Raw genomic sequence first — 22,278 nt, 5'->3', positions numbered from 1 at the left:
TAGTTTCGCATTTAATTAATAAAAATTCAAACCTCCGCCTATGGTTACTTGTCAAAAAGGTTAACGTTGACGTAAAAACTACTAGAGAACTGAAAAACGTCAACTTTTTTGACAAAAAAACCATAGGCGGACATTTGAATTTTTATTAATTGAATGCGAAACTACAATTTTATATTTGTTTCATTAATTCACCAAAATCAAAATCAACTTAAACCAAAAAAAAAATTGTATGACTGAATAGGTATTTTGAATACCTTTTAAATGAGGTATCACTTGCCATAAGGTCCCATTTAAAATTATCTGTCACAGTGGCGCTGTAAAGTCACCTGTCACTATTACGTCACCAGTCATGACTAGTTAAGAAGCCTACGTCCGTTTATATCTTCCCTCCAAATTTCACTATTATAAGTATAACCGTTCAAAAGATACGAGGGGGGTAGGGACTTTTGACTAGCACTGTATAAAAAATTTACATTTATTATAAATTGGCAATTCATAAATAAAAAAATATATACCGGCTGTCCAAATCCACTTTGCGTCTGTGTTAACCCACTTAAAAGAATGTTCAGTTACATAGACGTTCTTCAATATTTTAATTACTTGCAATGTTTCATTTATTTTTGTGTCCCCTACCAGTATGTTCACCCCAAGGTATATGCTCTCCATGTTATTCCTCTTGATGTAAGTTTACTTTGCGTTAAGTTTGCTCTTCCTTGATTATTAGTTAATTATTAATTTTGCTGAGTACAGGCACGCAGTTAGGTCTGAAGCCTATCTTTTCAGTTGACACCGATTCGTAAAATGCTCGATCATTTGACTGTTGGATATTTCTTTCCATGTCTTCATATTGTTTCTCTTCGTATTTCCATTTTTTCTGGCTAATTAGTTTACTTGTTTCTAGTCTTTTTGTTATGGCTTTCTTAACTTTCTCGCTTTTTCTGCCTGTCCTGTTATTTTTCTTTGCATTCTTTATCAAATCATTTCCTTGTTCGCGTTCTTATCTTTCCTATTATTAGCTTTGCTGTCACTTTAATTGATTTTTTTCATTTGTAGCCACACCTTTTCGACACCATTGCTCTGGTGTACTATATTTACAGTTTGTTTCGTTTCCTGTACTTAATTTTCTTGGATTTTCCCAATGTCCCAATGCTTCGTTCGTTTTAAGATTAGAAGTATCCTCCTCCTCTATCTGTTCTCCTTCGTAAGGATGTAGTGGCGTCATGTAAGTCGTTTGACTATTTCTATCCAATCCTCTCTCTCCTGTGCGTGTTGTTTTGCTTCGGAGAACGAGTAATCGGTCATGTCCCTTATTTGGTCCGACCATCGTAATGGAGATCTTCCTCTGGATCTTCTGCCCTCTACGTTGCCTTCAACTATCATTCGTTCCATGCCTTCCCTTCTTCTAGTTATATGGCCAAAATATCTCAGTATATTTTGGTTGATAGTTGTGCTGAGTCTAGTTTTTATGTTAAGTTCTAATATTGAATTATTTGTGCGATGTGCGGTCCAAGGTATGCGCAACATTCTCCGGTAGACCCACATTTCAAATGCCATTATACGTTTTGAATCTGCTTTTTTGATGGTCCAAGACTCTGAAGCGTAGGTGGCGATAGGAATATTAACGCTCTAACAAGGCGTAATTTTGTGTTTTTTGTAATGTCACAGTATTCTTCCATATTTTTGTGAGTTTGGCTGTTGCCGATCTGGCCATTATGATGCGCCTACGGATCTCGTCTTCGCATCCTCCACTGTTAGTAATAACGGAGTCTAAGTAATTAAATTGTCTGACCACTTCGTAACCTGCCAAGTCTCTTATCTCCGGTTGGTTGTTTCTGATTCTATCGATGATCATTACTTTGATTTTCTGTATATTTATTTTCAAACCATATTCTGTACTCACCGTTCCTAGTCTATTCATAATTTCTTCCAGTTCTTCTGGTAAAGACGCCAATATAACAGTGTCATCAGGATAACGTAGGTTTTTTATTTTTCTTCCTCCTATCGTTGCTCCACTTTGCCATTCCTCAAAAGCATAATGTGTTCACTATATATATTGAATAGAATGGGGGATATTATACATCCCTGCCGCACTCCAGATTTTAATTTGAAGTTTTTCGAAACCACATTATTAACTCTTACATTAGCGGTGTTATTTATAAAGTGCTTGTAATAGATAGATTAGATGTCATGGAGTACCCATTTCTCTAAGTATATGCCACATTTTATCCCATTTTACGTTATCGAAGGCCTTGGAGTAGTCAACAAAGCACAAATATGTTTCTATGTTAAACTCTCGAGATTTTTCGATAATTTGACGAATATTAAGAATGTGTTCTCTTGTTCGCCTACCTGGGACGAATCCGCATTGTTCTTGTGGAATTTGCGGTAAGAGAATGGATGTTAATCTTTTATTGATTATTGTTAGAAGTACTTTGCTCGCGTGAGATATCAACGCTACTGTATGGTAATTACTGCAATCTGTCCTGGAGAACCTTTTTTGTATATAGGAATAAACGTGAGTTTACCCCAGTCATTTGACCACTTTCCTGTATTCCAGATCTCATTGCAAATTCTAAGCATTACTTCCGTCAGTAATTCTCCCATTTCTTTGAGTATTTCAGCTGTTATTCCATCCTCTCCTTGTGCTTTTCTACATTTTAGCTTTTTTATTGGCGACTCAATTTCAGATTTCAATATTTGAGGTTCTTTTTCATAACTTCTTTTCTCTGTATTATGGTCTGGGTCATTGTTAGAGAATAGTATTTCACAATATTGTTTCCAAACCTCTGCGATACCGTCTGGGTTTGTTATGGTATTTCCACTATTATCTTTGATGATCTGTGTCTGTGGTTTGAATTCTCTCGCTAGATATTTGACTTTGGAGAAAAGTTCTCTAGATTCTTGGCGGTCAGCATGTTCCTCTAGTTGTTCACATATGCTTTTTATATAATTATTTTTGTCCCTTCTGCACAAGTGTTTTATAGTTGTATTTATGGTGCTTATCTCTAATTCTTTTTGTATTGAATTTTACGTGCCGTTTCTAAGTTTTCTTCTTTCTTCTACAAGGTTGAGAGTTTCTTCAGTCATCCAATGTTTTTTACTATCTATTTTTTCTTTGGGATTTGTGTTATTGATGGCTTCGGTGATCAAATTCTTTGTATATTCCCACGTTTTCTCAGGGTCTCCGGTAGTAACTGGTAGGTCAGGTTTTGCTAGTGCCTCTCTAAACTTTTCCGGGTGTTTTGGAACCAATTAGAAGTATTCTTCTTCTTCTACGGCACTACAGCCCAAATTGAGCCTTGGCCTCCTTTATTTTTTGCCTCCACCCTTGCCTGTCTGTGGCTGCTCTTCTCCATACACGGACACCTAAAAGGGCTTGTGCGTCGCTGTTTACTGTGTCTTCCCAGCGCTTTCGTGGCTTCCCAACCGGTCTCTTTCCTTGCATTCTAGCATTCAGTGCTCGTTTTGGTAGCCTATCCTCTCCCATTCTTATCACATGTCCGGCCCATTGCAATCTTTGTAATCTAATGAAGTCTGACAGGGGCGTTTCCTTATAAAGTTGATAAAGCTCGTTGTTGTATCGACTTCTGAAGATTCCGTTTTCCCTCACAGGTCCTAGTATTCTCCTAAGTACTTTCCTTTCGAATGTGTCGAGTTTGTTTTTGGATGTTTCTTTCAGCACCCAGACTTCACTGCCATAGCATGTTATTGGTCGAATTAAGGTTTTATAGATTCTCATCTTTGTATTTCGGTGGACACTTTTTGACCGAAATATATGGGAGAGGGCAAAATAAGCTCTGTTTGCCTGCGTTATTCTCTTCCTTATTTCTCCATCTTCTGATCCGTCGGCATATATTTCTACTCCCAGGTATGTAAACTTTTCAACCGTTTCAATGTCATCTTCATGTATAATGTTTTCTGGGACTATATTTCTTCTCGTCTGAGTCATTATTTTTGTTTTTTCTGTGTTAATTTCCAGACCTAGCATTTTTGTTTGTGTTTTTAACTCTGCATATGTTTCCTGTGCTCCTGTTGATGTTCTACTCATAATATTAATATCATCAGCATAAGCGGCCAGTTGAACCGTTCGGTTGGTCAGTAGATTTCCTCGTCCAGTTTGCATTTGCCTAACCGCATACTCCAGTGCCAGGTTAAACAATGTTGGGGCCAGCCCATCTCCCTGTTTTAGTCCCTGCGAAATGTTAAAAAAGTCTGTCCGGTGGTTTTGTATTCGTATACATGCCTGAGTTTCATCCATTGTGGCTTTAATGAGTCTTATTAACTTGTGTGGTATTGCCAATTCAGCCAATATATAGTATAGTTTGTTCCTTTTGACTGAGTCGTATGCCTGTTTGAAGTCTACAAACACGTTGTGAACATCAATATCGTGTTCCCATGCTTTGCTCAAGATCTGTTTTACTGTGAATATTTGATCCAGTGTCGATCTTCCCCGTCGGAAGCCCGTCTGATACTCTCCAATAATATTTTCTGCTAGTGGTTGGAGCCGCTGATTTATAATATACGTGAGGACTTTATATGCTGTACATAGTAGAGAGATTCCACGGTAGTTTTTGCACTGGAGTTTGTCTCCTTTTTTATAGATCGGGCATACTATACTTTTCTTCCAGTCGTCGGGTATTTTCTCTTCTTGCCATACGTCTCTGATGAGCGCGTGGATGTGACTTGCTAGGTGGTCGCCACCTACCTTATATAGTTCTGCTGGTATTTCATCAACTCCCGGAGCTTTATTGTTTTTCTGGGCCTTAATGGCTTCGAAAACTTCCTCTATGGTTGGAGCTTCTACTCCATTCTCTTCTACGTAGATCAATTAGAAGTATAATATGCAGATAAATAGATTAATGTAAAAAAAGTATATCACCATCTATTTATGGTAGGGGAGCAAAGTAGGTATGCTAAATGTGCAGTCACTCGAGCGCTTTGGGGACCTATTGGGTTGTAAAGAGTAGGTCCTAAAACCAAAAATAGTTAAGTAAAGTTTTCCATTTTAGTGAGGACTTGTCCATTTTTAATTTAATTTTCCATTTCCAACAATCGTTTTTTTTTAGATTATAGCGCCATCTATCCATAATTCGAAAAAATGTCTCGAATAAAAGTTACTTATTTTTACGTAAGGAATCCAAATCTGCAATAAAAAATGGGGGCTGTCATTTAAGATTTTAAAGTAACCCTCCACCCCACCTCCGTGGGAGGTCGTGTTTGGTGTCATTCGATAGATTTTTCAAAAATATTGAATAAGTGTATTTTTCAGTTTTTCGATCTGATGTTCATTTCGCGAAGTATCGCGGGATTCGTATTTAAAATATTAAATTTACCCCCCACCCTATCTGTCATTCATTTCGCGAAATATTCGCTTTTTTCTTGTGAAACTTTGGTACTCACCCATTTCCTTACGCCCGGCTCAAATCGTCAGATTTTTGAAATATACACTGTTTTGCATGTACTTAACTTATCTTAATCTGACGATTTCGAGTTTTTCCACTTTACCACTTTAAGTTAATCCATGATAATTATAATTAATTCTCATGGATAATTATAATAAATAAAGTATATAATAAAAGCATTTTTACAACTATTTAAAAACATTTATAGAGTAAAAATTATATCCAGATTTTCGAAAAAAGTTGTTAGCAAGTATCAAAAAGCAGTTAATTTGAATTAATTTCCTTCTTTAATTTCGCATTTACATCATACATATTTTTTAAATAGAACTTACCCTCCATAAGTAATTTCTATTGGTGGAACTAGGTACAGCATCTTTGGCATATATTTCTCCCACTAAAGGCCCAAATCTTGTGCCCCGTGGAATGTATCCTGTACTCCAAACACCTTGAGCCTGAAAAAGAAGATTTTGGGATATAAAACTTGTTTTTACAATAAAAGCTTTACTTGGATATATTCACATAGTCCATTCGCCACAGATTTGACCTCTAAAAACGAGACGAGCAAGCTGCATTTTGCTGAGAACAATTTTGGAACAACCAGACAAACAGAACACCCGATATATCAAAATTCACCAGGGTTACGTACTGTCCCCATTACTCTTTACTGTATAATATTAAGCGATATTTAAAGAAGCGCTCTTAGATTCCAAAAAAGGCATTGGAGAAATTTTGAATAACTTACATTTTGCAGACGATAAAGTAGTAATGACAGCTATAGTCCGTCCGCTATAACTTTTCCCATGCGGTACGATTCATTTTTAATCAAATTAAGTTAAAAAATAAATTGAAACGAACGTCGATGTGTATATACATTTTGTATACTGTATACTATATACTACATACATCGGCGTACGTTTCACTTTCTGTTTTGACTTAATTTGATTGAAAATTAATCGTACCGCATGGGAAAACTCATAGCGGACGGACTATACTTAGGAATCAAATGTAGACCAAACCAAAGAAATAAGAGACGTATTGACATAATACGTGCACCATTCATTAAACTTGTTACGAACATGTTTTTTGTTGTGGGGATCATAAGGTTAGAACATCCCCTAAGGATGCTTTGGCCTTACCTGTTCTCTACTCTTCATTATGGCTTGGAAGCGTGAACACTAAAACACGTGCATTCGAATTTTGGTGTTACAGAAGAATCTACAAATATCGTGGATTCACAGAATGTCAAACGTGAAAGTAACTAGAAAGATAGGAAATGAAGCGGAAATATCATTAACTATCAAAAGACGAGAACTTAAGACTTGAGCACTTAGGACATGTGAGGAAAAGGGAAAAATACTCATTACAACTTATTATGCGAAGGCAAAATTCAAGGAAAGCGAAATGCGGGAAGACAAAGAATATCCTGCCTTAATAACTTGAGAGAATGCAGCAGTGCAGAACTATTTCGAGAGGCAGTCAACAGATATCCAACCTTCGATAGAAGATAAACCTTGAAGCAGAAGAAGGACGATAACCCTAATAGTTTGAATGATACTGATATAAATTTTAAAAGAAAAACGAACAAAGAAAGTTTTCCGTTATCACGAAAGCGAGAAGTAAATCTCGCCATATAGAAAAGAGGCTCGTAGGAGGCACATTGCGAAACCATTTTCTTGTGGTATTTACAATATGTATTATGTATTATAGAAAATATATACAGAAATGCTACAACTATAAATCGGCACAGTACAGTCCTACTAATAAGATACATATCAGGAGAGATATTCGACAGGGAGATACTATGTCGTACAAGTTCGTTACTGTACTTGAACATGCTTTGAAGTCACTGAAATGGGAAAATCAAGGAATAAAAATATCGATGGTGAGATACTTAGTCATATACGATTCGCAGATCATATTGTTCTAATTTCTGATGACCTAAAAATTGCCAATGATATGTTGAATGAACTAAGCGATGCAGCACGTAAAGTAGTTCTAAACATTAATTACCAAAAGACAACAATGATGAGGAATTTAGTTCCGAGCCATCCTTTAAAGGTAGAAGATGTCGAAATTGACAGCTACAATATGTACCTTGGACATTGGTAAAAATTAGCAGAGACAATCAAACTGCTGAGCTGCTAAGAAGAATAACTCTGGGATGGGAAGCATATGGAAGACTGCGTGATATTTTTAAAGGTGCTATACCTATCAGCTTAAAAAGAAGAAGCTTTAATCAATGTGTCCTGCCTATTCTTACGTATGGCATCGAGACACTTACTCTAACAAGGACATCTGCACGAAAACGACAAATGACTCAACGTAGAATGGAAAGATCATTGTTGGGCGTAACGTTGGGAGATAGGGTAAGAAACGAAGAAATTCGTAGAAAAAGTGGTGTAGAAGATATTATAAAACACATATCCAAAATTAAATGGAAGTGGACAGGTCGCTAGAATGAAAGATGAGGTGGACCAAAAAAATCTTGGAGTGGAGACCGAGAGCGGACAGACGAAACCCGGGAAGACCACCCAAAAGATGGACTGACGACATGAAGAGGATCTGTACCAACTGGATTGCAGCAGCGCAAGATAGATATGAATGGAAGTTTTTCGAGAAGGCCTATGTTCAGCAGTGGACGACTTTCGGCTGATGATTATGATTTACATGTTAGGTATATACTTTATTTAATGGGAATGTTATTGGAATATTATGTATTATTATCAATTCCCATAAAATACAGTAGATAACATAAAGTAGAACACCAGTTCTAATTGATGCTTTTATTGTAAATTGTCTTCCTACTAAATCTGAAAGACGCTAAATGTGTGAAATTTAAGTGAACATAATACATACTAAAGTTTACTTACGTTAGCAACTACTTGGGAAGACTTGAGAACGAGATTTCTTGGAAGAGTAGCTTCTGCTCGATTCGGCGTTCCAGGATCGACAGGAAGATCTGGAACTATGTAGGTGGTATGCAGTTCGAATTCTTCTTCGCGAATGTTCGCCAAGTCGAACTCGCTGGCAGAAGAAACCGCAGGTTCTTCCATCATTTCCTGCTGAAAGAAAATAAAAGATATTTTAGAAATCTAAATCTATAGAAGGTTTAGTAGACTTTAAGCACATCCAGTAATAATTTTTATTTTTTTTATTAGGAATCTATTTACTGCAAATACGTATCAGTTCGATGACCTTTCTTATCGAATAAAAAATAAACATAATCAAGTAGCTCATTCATTTTTGAGAAAGGATTTGAAAGTACTTCAGTATTTCATGTAAAGTACTTGATATTTAGTATCAATTGATGTTTGTTTTTATTTTTTTTAATGCATTACCTAACACATTCGATCTTATGGTAGTATACTTATTTCCAGGTTTCGACCGTCATCGCTTCGACGAAATAAATATTTGAAGTGAAACTTATTTAGGGACGTTGTGCACTTTTTCGATGGAAAAAAGTATTAAATTATCGACCGTCATCGCTTCGATGAAATACATTTTTGAAGTGAAAACTTCTTGAGGAACGTTGTGCACTTTTTGTATGGGGAAAAATTATTAAATTAGCGACCGTCATCGCTTCGACGATATAAGTTTTTGAAGCGAAAATTTATTTAGGGACGTTGTGCACTTTTTGGATGTGGGAAAAGTATTAAATTAGGGACCGTCATCGCGACCGTCATCGCTTCGACGAAATAAATTTTTGAAGTGAAAACTTCTTGAGGGACATGACAAAAATTATCCAATATGGCAGCTGTGGCACAGCTGTGGGACTGCGGTTTGGTTATAATGTATGCTTGTTGCGTTTTAAAATTTGTAGGAAGAGAAACAACAAACAAAAAGTTAGTTAATGGTTATACTGCCTTTTTAAATAGTTTTCATATTATATTTTTGGACTTATTTACATAGAAGAGATGATTGTTGCATGCCAATGTGAAAGCTCATCAAACTGTGACTAGTATGAGTGCCGCAGATCTCGCTTATTCAAAGCTAAAGAATCTTTCACTGGTAAGTGTTTTATAAATAGTTGATCAAATTTTGTTATGATATTTGAATATAGCCACTTTGCACGACGCAAGTGATTGCGAAATTTATTAGTCGTTATACGGGCTCCGATACCTACCTTGAACCTACCAAAATACATAAGTAGTATGTAATACTTTTATTTACATAATTTGATTACCATCAAAATTTCTATCAATATTCACCTAATATATTGTTTTCTTACTCTATGTTTTGTTGTATTTTTTCAATTCTAAATCATTTCAATTCAAAATCAAAATATGTAATTTGATTTACACAAGTTAAAAATATCAAAAGGTTAATCTGTTTAGTTAGACGATCTTCGCACATAATGACAAGCTGTCTCTGTGGCGAAGTTTTAATGCGAGTGAATCCCAATACAACGCAAATACCAGCCGCGTGGTAAGTTGGTTCGAATCCCAATAGAAACTTTTATTTTTTTATTTTTTTTATACATTTTATGATTGTAAGTATATTTATTATATAATTTTATTTTCAGAAAATACGTATTTAGTTAAAAATTTTCCGACAATTAATGTTCAGAAATCATTTGTGGCATTTTTAATGTGTTTGTGTGTGTTTTATTTTTTTATTATTTTAATTTTTGGCACTGTTTTAATAAAAATGTTTGAGAAGTAGTAAGTATAAATTAATTTAATATTTAAATAAAATATAAATAAAAACTATATTAATTTCGTTTATAATCATATAATCATATAATAGAAGTATAACTTCTTACGTGCGTACAAAGTACACACACATTCTTTTTTGTTTTTAGTATAACTGGTTAGAGTGGTTAGTTCGCCGTTTTTATTTTTGCATAGAATCGTTTTTGGTTTATATCCTTGTTTCATTCGTTTGATAAATTTAAATACATTTTGGTCTTTTGTTTTTAAATACCAATTGTCTTTCTCTTATTTATCTAGTCAAATGTATTTTCTACGTGCTTCATTTTATTCGTAGCATCGATTTCGCTGCAGTGAGTGTGGCTGTACTTATAAAGTTCCACTGGTCTTCTAGTATTTCTTTTCATTTCCTTCATATTCAGTCAGCTTCCGTCTTTATTTCTTCTTCAAATTTCTTTTGATTTTCAGGTTCTTTCAGTTTTCCTAGATCCTGAATTTCTTTGCTTGGTTAATTCTCCAGATGGCCTATTCTCAGTCTTCGTATTATCAATTTTGGTTTTTTTGGTGATGCAAACTTCTTCCACTATTAATGCTAATGTGTTTTTGGGAACAAACCATAAAATAAATGCGTTATTTTGACTTTTTCGTTTTATACAACTATTTATTAAAACCCCTGTATTGAATACGAATTCTTAATATGTGAACATTTACTGCTTTAAGTTTATTGTTCTTGTCTGTGTTAGTAATTTTGTCTTTTTTAGATTTATTTCTAGTCTAATTCCATTGGGATTTTTTTTAAATCAATATATGAAAATAATTGTTAACAGCAAACTGGGCAAAGATTGTTCATCGTTTAATTAACTAAATAAATTAGCCAAAACTTCATAGTTTTGTATGTTTATTTGAATAGTGTCTCATTTTTCTGCATAATCTTTTGTCCATTGTAGTGAACAACATACTTAACCTGAAAACATTGTAAGAGGAATTAAATTTCTGGTGCAACATGAAGGCCGCTTCTCATGTCGTCTGAGTCTCCATCGAGATACTTTTACTGAAAGCAAAAGTTATACGGCGTCCTTATTATTTTCTGCATCAATGGATGCTTTTGAGGATTATGCATACATGCATAAAGGGTGGGAAATGATAATCAATATGCACTTGTATCGGGGTTGATACTATATTTTCAGTTTGCCTCTGGTTCAGTTTTGATTAAGTAATTAAGGAAACATGAATACGATGGACACGTTTGACTCTTATTTTCGATTTTAACCCTTTATGAAAGTATAAACTTAAACACATTATCTTTATTTTATTTTATATCTAAATAAAATATTGTAGAAATATTATAGACAATTAAAGAAATTACAGTTAATCGTTTTTTGAATCGGTGTTCGTATTCTCTGTAAATTATATTTAATAAGGTTTAGGGCTGGCCTCTATATTTTTTCCATGTTTAAATCTCTGATCAACAGTTTCAGATTACATTTCCGTATCATAAAAGTTATTTTGATTATATTGTGTATACGGTATTGTAAATGCTTCCTGTTTTTCTCCTTATTTCTTCATTTGGGATGTGATCACATCTGAATATCCGACACGCTCTTCTTGAATATTTCCATTTCTCCATTTCTACCACTTCCAGTTTTTTCTTCTCTTTCATCGTCATTTACCATCATTCAGATCCTTACGTCAAAATTAGTTCTACAACCGACTTGTAGATTGTCATGTTTTTTCGTAAACTAATTTTAGGAGACCAAAGTAATGAGTTTGTACCACATGTCACACCTGTGGTATTTTCTGCTAAATATCCCGTTTCGATGTTCCTTGCTTCGCTATCACTGTCCCTGAGTTTTTAAATTGTTCGCATTTTTATATCTCTAATCGAGAGTTGAGGGTATCTTTGTTCGTCCTTTATTCTGCTTTGTTAATATTGATGGTGAATCCCCCATCTCGTATTCTTTGGTTAATTTGGTCCCCAATTCTTTGGTACAATTATATAATCCATATCTTCCTCAACGTTTGCCATTTTTGAAGAAACATTACTATCTGAAAGTGAAGGAATAATAATTAACGGAAGAACTATTAACAACATAAGGGATACAGATGACACTGTGATTGTGGCAAGTTCTGCTGGACAACTTCAACTAGTACTACGACACAAGACAAGCAGTTTCTGTAAAAAATATGGACTAACAATGAATATAAAAAAAAAGACAATATATGCTAATAACAAAGAAATCAAATATATAAACAAACATACATTTGGGAGATGTGCCAATAGAAAGGGTTGATGAATACAAATACCTTGGATTCCGGATTTCAGAAAATAATGATCTTTGGAGATCTCCAAAGATTACCAAGATCTCCAGTTACGAGGATGTTGAAGAGGAAGTACGACAACAAAGCTTAAAAGCAAGTAAAGCGGCGGGATCTCTTAATGACACAATCTGGAAGAACAAACACCTAAGGCCAGACACAAAAGCAAGAATCTATAAAACAGCAATTAGACCTATATTTGACATACACGGCGGGAATAAGACCTGACACATTTAAAACGAGACGACTACTAGAAACAACTAGAGATGAAAATACTCCGACGAATATCAAGGAAAAGTCTGTTGGATAGGGAGAGAAGCGAAAACATAAGAAGATCATGCAATGTAGAAGACATAAATGGATAGGTGACAAAACGGAAACAGGAGTGGAACGAACACATTAGTAGAATGGCAGAGGATAGGATAGTACGAATAGCACGAGATAAGTCACCAAATGGACGAAGAAGTATTGGCAGAGCAAGAAAAAGATGGTGCGATAACTTAAACAATTTAAGAGGCTAATATTGAAGAAGAAACAGGCTTTAAAGCCTGTTCGTTGCAATATTTAATGAAATGTCCTGAGACGGCCCTGCCTGTGTGCAAATATGGTTTATTAGCGACAGGTTCATTTTTTAGTTAGTCCATTTGTTGTCTTCAAAGAGTTCACATGTCTTAGTAATAAAAATATATAATACAGTCCATTGGTCAGCAGTTTCATTCATTTCGGAACAAAGGTTGCGTGGGCAGCCTAACAAAGCCTACATACAAGAAGGAAGAAGAAGAAGAAGAAGAAGAAACTAATGATCAAAAACAGAAGTAAGAGCCAGGATATAAAAAACAAAAAAAAAATTGACAATTGAAAAAAAAATATCTGCAATAAAGACCTTAGATTAGTACTGAGAGTAATACGGAAGTACTAAGAGAAATGGGAAAAGAATACGAAATAATAAACACAATACAAATAAGAGAGCTGCAATATGTGGGACATGTATTAAAGGTAAAGATAATAGGCGGAACGAGTATAGAACGAAGAAGAGTGTCATGGTTGAAGAATTTAAAGGACTGGTTTAAATTTAATTCAATAGAACTCTTCTTTGGGGCTTGTAGAGACGAGATAACAGGAGAGTGAAGAAGAAAACACAACTAGGAACTCCAAGTGTCTATGCCGACGAACACCTTCTGGGCAAGACCCGATGGAAGTAGTTGGCCGCCCAAAAAAAAAGATGGAAAGATGTAGTAACGAGTATCGAGATGGAAGGATGTAGTCTACGTAAGATGGGGGTGGGAGATTATTGTACACGACCGGCAAAGGTGGAGGAAACTAGTGAACGCAATCAAGACTCACTAGAGCCAAGAAAAACGAAAGAAGAAGACTAGACAAATAGCTTCTAATAGCTTCATTGTTATCTAACATTGCCTCGAAATAGTTCATTTCATCTTAGAATTTTTCGAAGACATCGAATACCTACATAATATCAAATGTTGTGTAATAAAGAGAGAAAACTATATCTAAGTTTCTATTTTAGACAATATAGCTATTGATAAAAAATAGATATTTCTTTATCGATCGCGTTTAAAAATTCGACGCACCAGAGGCAAATTCTGCTGAAATATCCGGCATATTAAGCCACTTTGATCGTTTCCCTATAAAATCTATGCACTTCATTAATCCATCCCTCTCTGCACCCTTTCACCCCCTTTTATTTTCATCCCGGTCTCTGAACGCTAAGTAAAAGGACAATGTGGGGCCAGGAAATTGGTCCTAGGGTCAACGAAGATAATATTAAGTGCATGGTAGTTTTACCATAAATCCAAGATAAAGAATTAGACAAAACATTTCAATCCATGAATACAATTTCGAAAAGTTGTCAAAGAATTCAAATACTTTTTTTTATTTAATTTGATGGTTTTGGTAAAGACCAATTAGCCAGACAATAAGTCAAATACTTGGTAGCAATGATAACAGCCGAAAACAGTTATGAAAAAGATGTAGCAGTTAAAATCATGTCAGGACCTAGAGTATTACTTCCCAGCGACGCGAACTTAAATCAAAAATTGTTCTCAAAAGCAGCTAAAACAAAGATATATAAAACGATAATTCGTCCCATTATAACGTATGGTAGTGGGACTTCCAACTGCTTAATATTCCCAATACTGACCTACGGATGTGAATCTTGGACCGTGAGACAAACAGAAAGAAGAACGATAAACGCCACTAAAATGTTCTGTTGGAAATGAATGCTAGAAATTCCTTGGACCAACTGTAGGACAAATAATTCAATTGTAAGAGAGCTAAAAGTTAGCCAACGATTTTCCAGTAAAGTCCATATCCAACAATTAAAATACTTTGGACATCTTGTGAGAGCAAACATAGGAAACATGTAAAGACCAATTATACCAGGAAAGGTGGAATGCCGAAGATCACGAGGAAGATTCCCAACAAGATGGATCGATCAAATTACAGGAATATGCATAAGACCTATCCAAGAGTTAAAATAATGACCAGAGACAGAGATCTTTAGAGATGGCCAATATACGACATCACGTCGACCACCACACTCCCTCCGGGGGGTCAGGATTGGAGAGAGAGAGAGAGAGAGTGAGACTTCCAGAATTGAACCAACGTGAAACAACAAAATTTTTAATCTTAGAATGGAAGGCTTGGGAAGAAAGTAAAAATCTTGACTGAGGAATATCAGAGATTTGACTAACCTCAGTGTTGAACAAATATTTCACGTTGTAAAAGATAGAGAAGAGTATAAATAAGTGATCGCCAACCTTCGTTAGAAGACTGCACAAGAAGAAGAAAAACGGAAGATCCTCCGGATGATCTTTGGGCCTTATAGAGGAGAGTAAATAAGAAGACACAACCAGTACTCTAATATCCAAGTACTCTGAGGCGACGAAAACATAGTACGATACATCAAGACAAATCGTATAAGATAGGCAGGACATATACTGAAAGTGAATGATCTCTCTTTCTCTCTCTTGTCGTTTTCCCATTACTGAGGATCGTGATTTCTTTCAATATTCCTAACAATGTTTCTCCATTGGTCTCTACCTTCAGATGTTCTAAGAGCTTCGCATAATGAGTTTCTAGCTGAATTCTTTATTTGGTCGGACCATCTAGTTGGTTTCCAGAAACAATTAATCTCTCCAAACTGTCGTCATCTCTGCGAACCACGTGACCAAAGAATTGCAGTATTCGTTGCAGACATATTGTGGACAGCCTTTTTTTAATCTTGAGTTGGTTTAGAATGGAAACGTTTGTCTTATGAGCTGTCCAAGGTGTGCGCAGCATTCTTCTCCAGCACCACATCTCAAAGGCATCAATTTTTTGGCGCTTGCATGCGCGAAGAGTCCAAGTCTCTGCTCCGTATAGAAATATTGAGAATACAACGGCTTTCACCAGTCTCATCTTGATATTTTGAGAGATAGATCTGTCTTTACAAACTTTAGTTAGGCGACTCATCGCATTTTTTGCCATACCAATACGTCTCCGAACTTCTGCTTCACAGTTACCATCTTTAGTTATACTAGACCCGAGATAGACAAAGGTGTTTACTATCTGGTATTCTTGTAACATGTTAGTCAGTTGAATAGTGTCGAATCTGTCGACCACCATTATTTTTGTCTTAGCTTTATTGATTTTTAGATCAACTTTGTTGCTTTCGTACTCAACTCATCGCAGGAGATCAAACATTTCTTGCTCATTTGCTGCTATAAGTGTAGTGTCATCAGCAAATCTTAAATTGGAGATTTTCCTACCAGCTACTGTTACTCCACCGGCCCATCCTTCTAAAACCATCCTCATGACATGTTCACCATAAATGTTAAATAAGTCAGGTGGCAAGTGAATGATGAAAGACTGCTAAATACCATCTTCTGGGAAAGTCCTGATGACAGAAAGTCAGTTGACCGCCCAAGAAAATATGGAAGGATGCAATAACGACTGATCTATGAAATATGGGGCTGCCATAATGGGAGATTATTGCGGCAAGAGTAAAGGAAAATAGTGAGCATGGAAAACTTACATTTGTAGAGCCAAGAGAGGAGAAAGATGATGACTAGACAAATAGCTTCTACTAGCTTCATTTTTATCTAATATTACCTCGGCATATTTCATTTCATCTTAGAAATTTTCTTCTTAAAACATCGTGTACCTTTATTATTATCGAATGTTGTATAATGAAGAGAGAAGATTATATTATTTGATATGTTATTTTAGGAGAATATAGCTATTGATAAAAAATATTACTTTATCGACCGCGTTTAAAAATTCGACGCACCAGAGGCAAATTCTGCTGAAATATCCGGCATATTAAGCCACTTTGATCGTTTCCCCATAAAACTTATGCACTTCATTAATTCATCCCTCTCTGCACCCTTTCACCACCTTTTATTTTCATCCCGGTCTCTGAACGCTAAGTGAAAGGACAATATGGGTCAGTGTGTACAGCGAATATCGATTTCAGCGTCGCGTCGAGACGCTTTTGCGTTTAACAACGACGTCATTTCTTCGCGAGATGACGTCATAGTTGTGAGCGGAGCCAGTGTGGATTTACGGCCAATGAGAAGAAGGAGTTTTATAAGAAAGGCGGAGTTCGGAGTTGAAGAGTTTTTTGACGGGAAACGAATAATGGAACCGGCTCGTGGTACGTCAAATTTCAGAATATGATAAGAGGATAAGTCAGCATCGTTTCCATATACAGGAGAATATAGAATAAAATACCTATGAATTTCAATTACCTTTGTATGCAGCGATGGAAATTTTAAAGACTCTCTACGTTTTTCAGAATTTCTAAGGAGGTAGAACTATCGGAAAAATAAAACGAAACACGTGCTTCGGATACGGACAGATCTTTTAAAACGACCAAAGTGACGACAAAGGACAATAGAAACCTAGAACTATAACTATACAGGGTGTTTCATTAATAATTTTCCATATAGTAACTGGAGAAACCTTAGCACAAAATACGAAGATTTAACCTAAAACACTTATATAAAATGTGGTTCCTTACTGAGTTACAGGGTGTTCTATCTAAAAATTTAAAAATTATTTTTGCTCAGTATTTTAAAACTATTCGACGTATCCTTTTCATACTTGGCACAAAGTGCAACTACTAGACGCCCTACTAAATTATGATAAACAAACGTTTCTAGCTACTACCAGAGGCGTACGACAGGGGATGGTGAATGGTTGACCCTTCTCAAATTCTACGCCACTGGAGAAATTACTATTTTAGTGCCATTTTTAGATTTTACAATATTTTCTACGTAAATAATGTACTCTTCATTGGTAACGATAAAGTCATTAGTTTTCGCGATATTTGAAGTTAAATCTGAAACGGCACAGTTATTTTGATTAATTTATGATATGATTCATATGATCAAAAATTTAAACATTATTTGTACCCAGTACTTTAAAACTATTTGGCGTATCCTTATCATACTTGGCAGAAAGTGTAGGTACTGTATACCCTACTAAATTAAGATAAATAAACGTTTCTAGCTTCTACCAGAGGCGTACGACAGGGGATAGTGGCTGGTTGACCCTTCCCAAATTCTACGCCACTGACGAAATTGCTATTTTAGTGTAATTTTAGATTTTGCAATACTTTTTATGCAAATAATATACTCTTTATTCGTAACGATAAAATGATTAGTTTTCGAGATATTTGAAATTAAAAATGAAGCGACACAATACATTAATCAAAATAACCGTGTCGTTTCATTTTAAACTTCAAAGATCTTGAAAACTAATGACTTTATCGTTACGAATGAAGAGTATATTATTTTCACAGAAAGTATTGGAGAATCCAAAAATTGAACTAAAATAGCAATTTCGCCAGTGGCGTAGAATTTGGAAAGGGTCAACCATTCACTTTCCCCCGTCGTACGCCTCTGGTAATAGCCAGAAACGTTTGTTTAACATAATTTAGTAGTTTGTATAGTACCTATACTTCCTGCCAAGTATAAAAAGGATACGTCGAAGAGTTTTAAAATTCTGAGCAAAAATAATTTTTAAATTTTTAGATAAAACACCCTGTAACTAAGTAAGGAACCACATTTTGTTTAAATGTTTTAGGCTAAATCTTCGTATTTGTGCTAAGGTTTCTCCAGTTACTATATGGACAATTATTAATGAAACACCCTGTATATTATATATCAAGGATTTCCACAGTTTTCACTATATTCCTTCACTCAACCGTTCTCTCCAGTTCTTTCTGTTTTGCCAGTCCCATTCCTGCAGATTTCTTCTTTCCATTGCTTCGTCCACTTCATCTCTGAAAGATCTTCGGGGTCTACCTCTATTCTTTCTTCCCATCGGGCTCCATTCTGTTATTCTGTTTATAGAACGTTTTTGTCTGCTCTTTTGACATATATGTACCAGATTAATCTCTTCTGTTCTATGTTAGGTATTTATTTTATCGCTTCTTGTTACTCTGCAGCTTCTCCTTAGGAATTCCATCTCTGTTGCTCTTATTTTGTTTTTGTATGTACTTCTTATTTATTATCCAATTTTCACATCCATAAGTTAGGATACCTCTTGTTTTTATACTAATGTTCTTATGCCACAGTACCGGGTTCAATTTTCGTATGGAGTCTCTTGTTTGTCCTGGTCTAGTCTATTATTTGTACTTGTGTATTACTTTGATACACATAGTTTCAAAAGTTATGCATCACCCCTTGTATTCACGATGTTACGCTTTTATAAATCTGTATATTTATCACATATTTAATGGGCATTTTTTATAAAAAATATACCATTTTTGGTTTTTTATTTTATTTGATTACCCATTTAATTGACCTGGTTTTGCCAAGGTGTAAACATTTGAAAAATTTATTCTGGTGAAATTTATGAAAACGTGATTAAAAATGAATCGTACTTTAATTTCTGAGTTGGACCGTATAAGAATTATCGATTTAGTTGAAGAAGGCCATTCACAGCGGTTCGTGGCAGAAAGAGTGGGTGTTTCTCAGAGTGATGTCTCACGGATATGGAATAGGTTCCTGGAGACAAACTCGATACGGAATAGAACTCGGTCTGGTAGACCCCGAGTTACCAATGATCGACAGAATAGATATATCAGAATTTCCATCTGTAGAAATTCTTCTATGTCTGTACCAACTCTCCAAAGAGAATGCAGGCATGCTACAAGAGTCAGAGTATCGTTGGCTACAATAAGAAGAAGAATTTTGGACTCAGGTTTGAGGAGTCGTCGACCAATAAGAGCTCCTCAGCTACAACCTAGACATATTTTGGACCGCCTCCAGTGGGCTCAAGAACACATACAGCTCCCCCAACAATTTTGGAATTTTGCGCTTTTTTCAGACGAGACCAGAATCTGTTTAAATAGTGATAACCGGCGAATTCGTGTGTGGCTAGTTGTGCAGCTCTTGTTGGCTCTCGCCACATACAAATTCGCTGGTTATCACTATTTAAACAGATTCTGGTCTCGTCTAAAAAAAGCACAAAATTCCAAAACAGTTGGGGGAGCTCTATGTGTTCTTGAGCCCACTGGAGGCGGTCCAAAACATGTCTAGGTTGTAGCTGAGGAACTCTTATTGGTCGACGACTCCTCAAACCTGAGTCTAAAATTCTTTTTTTTATTGTAGATAACGATACTGACTCCTGTAGCATGCCTGAATTCTCTTTGGAGGGCTGGTAGACACATAGAAGAATTTCTACGGATGGAAATTCTGATATATCTATTCTGTCGATCATTGGTAACTCGGGGTCTACCAGACCGAGCTCTATTCAGTATCAAGTTTGTCTCCAGGAACCTATTTCATATCCGTGAGACATCACTCTGAGAAACACCCACTCTTTCTTCCACGAACCGCTGTGAATGGCCTTCTTCAACTAAATCGATAATTCTTATACGGTCCAACTCAGAAATTAAAATACGATTCATTTTTAATCACGTTTTCAAAAATTTCACCAGAATAAATTTTTCAAATGTTTATTCCTTGGCAAAACCAGGTCAATTAAATGGGTAATCAAATAAAATAAAAAACCAAAAATGGTATATTTTTTATAAAAAAGGCCCATTAAATATGTGATAAAGATACGGATTTATACAAGCGTAAACATCGTGAATACGAGGGGTAATGCATAACTTTTGAAACTATGTGTATATTTACCTTCGTCTGTTTCCAGTTGTTTTTTTTTCTGTATTTATCGTTTCTTACTGGTATGCCCATTCCTTCGCACTTTCTTTTCCTTGGTTTCAGGGTTTTTTCCAGGAATATTTTGAATAGGATAGGAGATGTGGAGCAGCCCTGTAGTAGTTCCTTGATCGTCCTAAATGGACTGCATATTCTATTGTCCATTTTGAGAGCTACTTTGTTATTATTTTATTGAGTACTTTTACTGCTTTTATTAATGTTCGTGGAACTTCGATGTCTTCAATTGCTACCCATAGCTTATTTCTAGGTGTCGAGTCATAAGCTTTAGTAAGATCTATAAAAACCAGATGGACAGATCTATTTTTGGAACGTACTGAGCCTATATCGGCCGGGAGCTTTAACTCAGGTGGTCAAAGAACTTGAATTCAGAAACATGGACATAACTGCCTTACAAGAGATTAGATAGACTGGAGAAGACGTGATACTAATAAATTTGTAGTATTTTTCAGCGGAAGAGAACAGAGGCACTAATTCGGCACTGGCTTCATAGTCGAGGAACGTATTGTGGGGTCAGTCATAATATTCAATCCCACTAACAAATTGCTCTGTTATATCAAAATAAAAGGACAATTGCATAACTATTTGATAATTGCTGCTCATGCATCGACAGAGAGAAAGGAAGAGGAAGTAAAAGACAACTTCTTTGAGAAACTAGAGGAACCGACAAATAATCTCACTAAACAGAATATGCATGTTATCTTAGAAGATTTTAATGCAAAGATTGGGAATGAAACAGCATACAGACCAACAATAGGTAACCATATTCTCTATGAAGCCAATAATGATAATGGAACAAGGTCAAAGCCGGCCATTCATGGTACTGCGGCGTCGTTCAATTTTGTCGAATTCGACTAATTAGTAAACATTTGATCATGTGTGACCGTGCATCCAATAAAATCGTACAATTTGACCAAAGAGGGACTGTCTGCTGCAGTATCGAAGAATTGATATCATCGACGAACGACACCGCAGTACGGTGAGTGGCCGGCTAAATTAAACTTTGCAGCATTCCACAACCTACTAATAAAATCAGCAATATTCGAACACAATAAAATACAAAAAAAACGTGGGTCTCCAACGATGGCGTCATCAGAAATTAGATCGATCATGTTCTGGTAGATGCAGGACGGTAGTAACTGCCTAGGCCTAGATGAAAGAAGCCTAAGAGGGGCGGATGGAGACACAGATAATTTTCTGATAAAAACGAAGGTAAGAACAAGACCAGCTTTGACGAGCATGTCAAATGAAATACTAGGACACAAAAAGGGAACAACGAAAAATGGTTCGATGACGACTGCGTGAAATCCATAAAAGAAAGAAACATAGCTAGAAGGGACATGCTACAAAATACCTTGCACAACAACAGTGAAAGGTATAAACAGACAAATAAACTAATGCAAATGAAAAAGAAGGAGTACCAGGAGAAATAATTGGAGGTATAGACGAAAATCGCAAGATCAACCAAACTTCTTTACGACAATTCTTTAAAGGAGTTTCAGCGATCAAGGCCGACTACAAGCAAGAACAGAAAATTTCCTTCAAAACGACAGTGGCTAACTTATTACTGATAACAAGGAAATTCTAGGAAAGAATACTTCTACCAACTGTTAAACAACAAATCTTACAGAAATACATCAAACTTAGAAGTGCACACAGCTGAAATTAGAATACCAATACCCGACATACAGTGAGCACGTAAAGGTTGGAATAAATTCATTT

The 22,278-nt window shown here is 35.7% G+C and overlaps 1 protein-coding gene across 9 annotated transcripts in view; it reads right to left on the bottom strand.

The window, feature by feature from the left end:
- Nucleotides 1-22,278, bottom strand: part of LOC114332141 (PR domain zinc finger protein 1) — a 204,395-nt gene that overhangs the window by 26,352 nt on the left and 155,765 nt on the right. For 5 of the 9 annotated variants that reach the window (XM_028281881.2, XM_028281879.2, XM_028281877.2 and 2 more), the window contains exons 3-4: nucleotides 8,273-8,464; nucleotides 5,735-5,854 (exon numbers count right to left, since the gene is read on the bottom strand). In XM_028281881.2, the coding sequence (XP_028137682.1) occupies nucleotides 5,735-5,854; nucleotides 8,273-8,464 (312 nt within the window). The remainder of the gene's footprint in view (nucleotides 1-5,734; nucleotides 5,855-8,272; nucleotides 8,465-22,278) is intronic. The other 4 variants (XM_028281884.2, XM_028281878.2, XM_028281885.2 and 1 more) reach the window with 1 other exon arrangement.

This window comes from Diabrotica virgifera, chromosome 7 (genome assembly GCF_917563875.1).
Source record: "Diabrotica virgifera virgifera chromosome 7, PGI_DIABVI_V3a".
In the NCBI taxonomy this organism is placed as follows: Eukaryota; Metazoa; Arthropoda; class Insecta; order Coleoptera; family Chrysomelidae; genus Diabrotica; species Diabrotica virgifera.
Note: the sequence above shows the minus strand (reverse complement) of the source record. Positions and strands in the feature narration are given on the sequence as shown.